Source organism: Strigops habroptila, chromosome 4 (assembly GCF_004027225.2).
Source record: "Strigops habroptila isolate Jane chromosome 4, bStrHab1.2.pri, whole genome shotgun sequence".
NCBI classification, from domain to species: domain Eukaryota; kingdom Metazoa; phylum Chordata; class Aves; order Psittaciformes; family Psittacidae; genus Strigops; species Strigops habroptila.
The window spans coordinates 19,471,644-19,478,663 of NC_046358.1; the positions used below are offsets into that span (position 1 = coordinate 19,471,644).

The following is a 7,020-nucleotide window of genomic DNA, read 5'->3' on the forward strand; positions in this document are numbered from 1 at the left end:
AGTGCTTGCGGCTCGTTGCCTCCCGAGTCAAGCTGTCATGCTCCTGCCTCCTTCCTCAGGTGGGGCTGCAGCAACATCCAGTTGTCCCTGAGCCCTGGGTACATGGCTATCCAGCTCAAAACAGAATGAATGGTCCTGCTCCACTTCTGGGGAAAGTGTTAGGAGGAAGTAGTTCTTCACCAAGTACAGAAGTCACATTGATAGCATACGACATGCTGTATGGTACACAGATGTGTGCTAATTTCTTTGGGTTACCCCAAAGCAAAAGCCACTTATTCAATTTAGGTTTCTTTGGTGGCAGGAAAAGGCAGTTTTTCCTAAGCGGACACATCCACATTCATACTTTATTAAAAACTTCCCCATAGAAATTAAGCTTTGAAAATACACAAAAATATTTTTTTAAGTGACAGCTGCCAATTACAGGTTGTGAAAAACAAGATGAGAGTAAGTTTCCTACTGAAATGTTATTTACTGCAAAAATCTTTCCAGTGCTATTAATTTAGTGTTCGTGGACAATATGTATACATTTCATGAAAGTGTCTGTTGCTTTTAAATTGATTTCTCCACTGGAAAATAATTGCTGAACTGTAGGAAAAACAGTTTGTTGCCTGCATTTATTATTAGAATAATGTTCCCAAGAAAAAGCACCCGTGTGGGGGAGGGTGGGTCTATGTTTATTAATAACCCCCCCCCAAAAATAGAATAAAGGTCACTGAGCTTTTTTTTTCTTTGTAAATGTTACTATCTTTAAACCATTCTGAGAACATTCCATGCTCCCTGTCTGGTCTGGACAACAGCTGAAAAATCAGAGTTAAAAAACAATAAAAATGAAAAGGAAAAGAAAGGAATATTCCCAGCATTGAAACACAGGTGCTCAGCAAAACAAATAACTCCTTTCTAGCTGCTTTCATCATAGATTTTAGACCTGTCTGCCTGGAATAACTGCAGGATTTACAGATAGTGAGCTTCACCCATTCCACTCAAATTATTACAGATTACACTTAATTCTGCTTCTGAGCATTTGCTTCCCTCATTGGGTGAAATGCTGGTTGCACTGTATTGAGTTTGGAATATAAAGGTTAACTTTAATGAATGCTCATATGTAATAGCTATCCACAGGTTCGACTGCGCAACAGAAAATATCTGATTCACTGCCTTCAGAATCATAGAATCGTAGCACATAGAAGACAAAGTGATGCATTAGAAACACGCAGGCTTGCTTTCTGACACACACATCACACAGTCTTTGCACTCAGCATTGTATAAGAAAACAAAACTGGATAAAAAAATCTAGCCAAAATTTTAAGCTCTTCCTCTCAGAGTAAGTAGATACTGGAGATCTGAGTCAGATTTGTTGGTCAGGATTTGTTGCACGACTCCTTTGATGTTGATGGGAACTCTTAGCTATCTCTGAACCCTTGCAGTTTCAGCTTATGAATTCATGAATAATATCAACAAGCCAGCTTTTTTCTTGGTGGCTATGTCTAGTGAGGACCGTGCCTACTTGCAAAATGTATGCTGCTGTTTATCAGCCACCATGTTCCAAATTACTTGTGACAATCAAGCTTGATCACCTTAACCTCTAAATTAAACCAAATATTTCATATAACCATGTGTCAAGTGTTCCTAAATGAGGGCCCAGTGACAAGTCAGGAGAGATATTTACACATACACGCTTACAAATAATTTTATTTCATTGAGGAAAGTAGATGTAAGAACTTTTTATTTAGCCCTAAGAAAACATAAGATTTTTTTTAGATGCTTGCTTAAGATAAAACTTACCATCTGGTTATGCAACAGAAAAACAACCTGAAAGTAGCAATACTTCTGTTGTATCTAGCTGGAATATTATCATTTTTATATGCCTTTGTCTTTGTGTATTTCAGATTATGGCTGTGATGTGGATGATGATGATGGCTATTAATTCCATTTACTTCCAAAGGACGTGGACTGTGTCTTGTTCCCAGCAAATCTTCAGTCTTCAAACTGTATGAATTTAATTAGGTTTCTTTATATGAAAGCAGCTTTCTATGGTCAGCAAATGCAATCGAACAATCCTTACTTTTGTAAAGTGAATTTTAGGTTGGCATTGACTCTGGTCAGTTTACATTGACCCATAACCCAGCAATAATGTTTGGGTTTGTACTTGAATTTTTCTTTATGTTGGTGGATCATAGTTGGAGGATGAAGTTAATGGGAATAATGTTTCCAGAGAACAAAACAAAAGAGACAAAATAGACTGTGTATAAAGCATGTGTGGCTGAAAGCAACACATCTCTTATTTATGTGACTGTGCTTTTAGGCATGCTGTTGAAGGGGAGCAGATTGAAGAAAAGATAGAACAGGTGAAAATGAGAAGTGTGCCTGTTGATTATTTCAGTACAGTGGCATTAGTTGTTTCATAATGCTACAACTGAAAGAAGGAAAACATTTCCAGCCTGTATTGTGAATATGATCCTGTTATTGTATACAAGCTTCCTTACCCAAGTCTATCAGAAAATAATGACAAGTTGTATATTTGCAGTGCAGTATTGGTTTCTTTGAAATTAAGTAAATACTTCTTTGTACTAATCAATTAATAGATTTCTGAAAAGATATGACAATAGAAGTCAATGTTGGCAGTGAAGAATCATTTTCCACTGTCCCGTGTGGTTTATTTGGAAGGAGGGAAAAGACCTGCGTGAGGCAAGAAGTGTAGAGAGCAAGCAGACGACAACGCTATGCTCATGTGCCTTTGCTGGGCATCCCTAGGGGCAGCCAGGTCTTGTTGTGGCTGGTATTGCTGCAGGAGAGTCACTCTGACCATCACGTGCCTTTGCTGGGCATCCCTAGGGACAGCCAGGTCTTGTTGTGGCTAGTATTGCTGCAGGAGAGTCACTCTGACCATCTCTATGTAGCTGTTCTTGTCCAACTGAGTTAGAATGATGGTCTGCTCCCAGGAGCTGCCTGTCTCTAAAACTGGCTGAAAGAAAGAGAAAGCTGATCTTTTTAATAAATAAGCTAGCATCTGCTTCGGCTGAATTTAATTTAATGTAATTTATTTAACTTTCTCTGGGTAAATTAAAGGTCACCGTGCAGCAATCTGACTTTCATGGCTCAAATCCACCCTTGAACAGCCGCTGCTACATGAGTAATGCTTGAGCTCCAGCCCTGTGCACCCCAAAATGTCAACAGGCAGGTCATTCTCTTCCAGATCCATCAGCTCTCCCAGTGCAGTGAGAACGGGGATCAGCGATGGGGCCCCTATTGGCAGATCTCACCCCGTTGTCTCTGACTTACCTTTCCCTGGCACTGCTGGGTCCGAGGCTCTTGGCTCAGTGGGAAATGCACTGCACTCTGGATCACACTCTTGATGACTGCAGCTGCAGGACCCGAAATGTTTTCATCTCTTTCCCTTGTCTAGTGACAATCATGAAAACTTTAGCACTGCAGGCTGGTCTTACACGAGGGAAGGATGGATATTTGTCTTATAACGTGGTTTCTCTTAAGCTATCTCTCCTGGTCAACTCATCTTTCCTACCCTTTTTGAGGAGCATTCATCACTAAAGCACCATCCATCCTCCTGCTGCAGAGGGTGGATCATGGCAGGAAAAGAAGCTGCCTTAAGAAGCTCTGTAGCTACTACCAGCCAGAGTGATGATGCTGCTCATACCTGTGGTCATCAACAAAGAGGGGAAGGGCCAAAAGGCCTTCCATACTTCTCTCCCTCTCAGTAGCATGTGTAAGAGGGATCATGTAAGTAGAGCGAGTGCTTTTTTTAGGAGCAGACGTGGTGTTATTTGGCTGGTAAACGTAGTTTTTTTTGGTAGGTTGTATCTGCTAGGTATCTTTGAGCCCTGTATAGGAATATTTCCAGAATGACTTCTTAAAAGCAGAATTCAGTAACACAAATGAAGCTAATGGAAAGAAGAGCTTTTCTGAACCAAATTCTAGTTACTTAGTTTGCAGCACTTCAGTGGAAAGAAGAGATTCCATATAACTCTTAGAAAAAAAGCTGGTATTTTCACCAAAAATCTATAGGTTTTTTTCTGATAATTTATAAATACTGCACAGAAAATAATATTGAGGGGATAAACCTTTCTACCTCTCTTTTATCTACACCACAAATTAAAAATCATGCTATAAGCAGACATTTTTTTAAAAGTAGTTCGTTTTATCAAAGTTCATGCTCTGCAAGTCTTTAAGACAGTTGAGTTTGAGCATTTGGGTTTGAATTATTCTGCCAATAGCACAATGACAAATACCCATAGTCTCAGTATATTCTCAAAGCTGGGTTTTATTCCAAGCTACACATTATCCTCTATGCAGGAAATAAACATGCATAAATAAACATGTGTATGACTCATGGAGGTCCAGTGCTTTTCTCAAATGCAAGATGTTGGCTCTTAAAGAAACCGCCAAGATGAATTCTTTATTGCTGTGTAGATTCTTTATCTTTATTCTTTATCTTCTGTGTAGATTTTCATTGGTTTGTTCCCCCTAAAGGATACTAACCCTGCTGCCGGCGTGGTCATTTTATGTGCAAGAGCTGAGAGTCCACTCAAATAGCTGCTGCTAGTAAATTTTCATTTCAGTAGCACATTGTGTTTCTGAGAACATTGTTTCTTGCACTGGAAGTAGAGGATTGCAGTTTTTGAATGCTCTCTGATTTGATTAGGAACGGCTATCGCTATCGTATGGTCTGCTAGAAGCCACTTGGAGAGCGGGAAAAAAGACCTACAGTTCCATAGCATCTCAGTTTTGCTGGTGAAGTTAATGGCATGGTTTCTGTACAGGAGTCCTAAAGGAAAGACCATGGTAATCAGATAGGCAGACTTCACTCCGAGCACTGCAAAGCTTCTTAAGTGATAGTGGTTATGTACATTTTTAATTTATTGGTGACTTACCAGGATTTTTATAATGTTCATTCCTTCTTGATTTAACTAAGCTCAGGAAATGTAAACAGATTAGAACATGTTAGTTTCTGTTTTTATAGCTAGTCATTAAAATGTAAAAAGATTAACACTGCATTAACTCTGTTTACTACTGTTGAGGTATCTGGACAATTTTGTTGTATATAAGTAAGCCTAAATTCACTTGGAGTAATTTGGACCCTGCTTTTCTCAGGATTCTGATTATAATGAAGAGAGCTTATAAGGCTTCAACATCTGTCGTTCCTAGATCTTCATATTTGAACTCACACAAGCTGTATATCATTGGGTTTGTTGCATAAAGCATGTCTCTTGCTGCAAGTCACTTTGTTTTTGACAGGCAAAACCCTCCAGCAGTTGCATCCAGCTTGTCTGCCATGCAGCCTTTTCACACTATTGCATGGTGGGAGTCAAAAAAAAAAGAGAGAAAAAAATAAGGAAAATAATGGGGTTCTTCACTGTGATGAGTGCGTTTTCAGTGTCTTAATCATCTATGACATTTCCTTAAAATCACTGTGTTCGGTACAGCGACTTTTAAATGGTGCCAGACAGCCTTGTCTTGAGGGTTAAACATGTTTGTTGAAAAAAGTTCTTGCCATCCTGATGGCTTGTTTGTATTCTTTGGATTGCATTGAAACTCCAGCCGCAGATGTGTACAGTTAATGTAGAGTTTGCCTAATAAATGTTCTGTTTCTTAATTTTATGTTGAATTCTTGCATTTGGTTCGGTTAGTGCCAAGGAAATTAAACCTGTTTGATGTAAGCATATGTATTGTCCTTACTCAACCACAATGTGAGCCATGTTAAGCTTTTTTACTGTAATATGTTTGCTGTAAATAAAAAATAAAACCCTTGCAGAACCCATCTTTTACGATGCTCTCCTGCTAATTTCTGATTTTTCTGTCTTCATTCTTATGAATGTTTGGTTTTGATTGCTGCATGGTTGGTTGATAGTGGCCAAAATTTGTAATTCAGAGCTTTCTTTTGTCTCTAAATGGGAAGACATGTCTAATCGGGCAAGTGTTTTTTACAAGATATTGTTCCACTGATAAATGTAGATACTTTCTGTAAACTGCATAACATTAACAAGTCTTTTCCACTGAGCTATATAATTAACTAACTGTGAGAACAATATATAGTGTGTGTGTTCAGTGGAACTGCTCCAATGCTTGTTTCTGAAAGTTGTGATGTCTTGATAAATAAGGTGTGTGCTGAGTTAAAAATCATGTTATTTTATCAACATCTGGTCACCACAGTTTGGAGGCTGAAATCCACATCTACTCTGTGCACATGGGTGTTTGCTCCTTTTATCTTTTTCTGGAAGGGGAGCTACTCCTGGATCCTCGGGACTGTCTATTGCAAAGTTTTAGCATATTTTAGCATAGGACAAGTAGCAGTTGTTTTGATAAGTCAGTAAGTATGTGTCATTCCCACTGGGTTCCCATAATCTTATGTAGGTCCTTTTTTGCTCTCATTGACATTGGGATGTTTTTATCTTAGTTTCCTTTCAGCTGCTTTCCACTGGCAGTTGGGAACTTCTCCAGTGATGTTCATCACTGGTGCTCTCTCACTCATAACATCTAAGCTGTTAAAAAGTACTGGCCACCTTGGCCTTGTATATTCTACTCTTCCCAAGCTGTACAGTTATTGTCTGTTAAGCTGTTAAACAGTACTGGCCACCTTGGCCTTGTATATTCTGCTCTTCCCAAGCCGTACAGTTATTGCCTTTGTCCTGCAATTTCTGTCTTCCCTACCACACCAGGCTTTCATAACCAAAACCATTCTGTCCCCTGCCTGTGTTCATCAAACACGCCTCCTTTAAGAGTCTGAGAAGTGAAATAATGTTAATAAATGCTGAAATCTTGCAAAGCTTTATATTAGCTTCATTTGTCATCAGTTGGTCATAGCACGCTTGTTCTTAGGTTCATGTTTTGTAATGCAGAAAAGGCTGCTGTAATTTTTTACTCCCAGCACATTTGTAAGAAAAGGCTGAACTGCTGACTGCACTTGCCTTGTTTACCACCCTGCTGCGGAGCAGTAGCGCGTGTTGAAGGACAGCAGTCGTGGCTGGTGCAGCCATCCACTCACAAGCCTGGCAGGTTGTGTAGCTG

General features: G+C 39.3%; 1 protein-coding gene across 4 annotated transcripts in view; it reads left to right on the forward strand.

Annotated features, from left to right (window-relative positions):
* Positions 1-5,780, forward strand: part of BRF1 (BRF1 RNA polymerase III transcription initiation factor subunit) — a 177,521-nt gene extending 171,741 nt beyond the window's left edge. For all 4 annotated transcript variants that reach the window (XM_030484998.1, XM_030485000.1, XM_030485002.1 and 1 more), the window contains one exon: positions 1,887-5,780. In XM_030484998.1, coding sequence (XP_030340858.1) covers positions 1,887-1,924 — 38 coding nt within the window. In that variant the 3' untranslated portion in view covers positions 1,925-5,780. The remainder of the gene's footprint in view (positions 1-1,886) is intronic.
* The last annotated feature ends 1,240 nt before the right edge of the window (positions 5,781-7,020 follow it).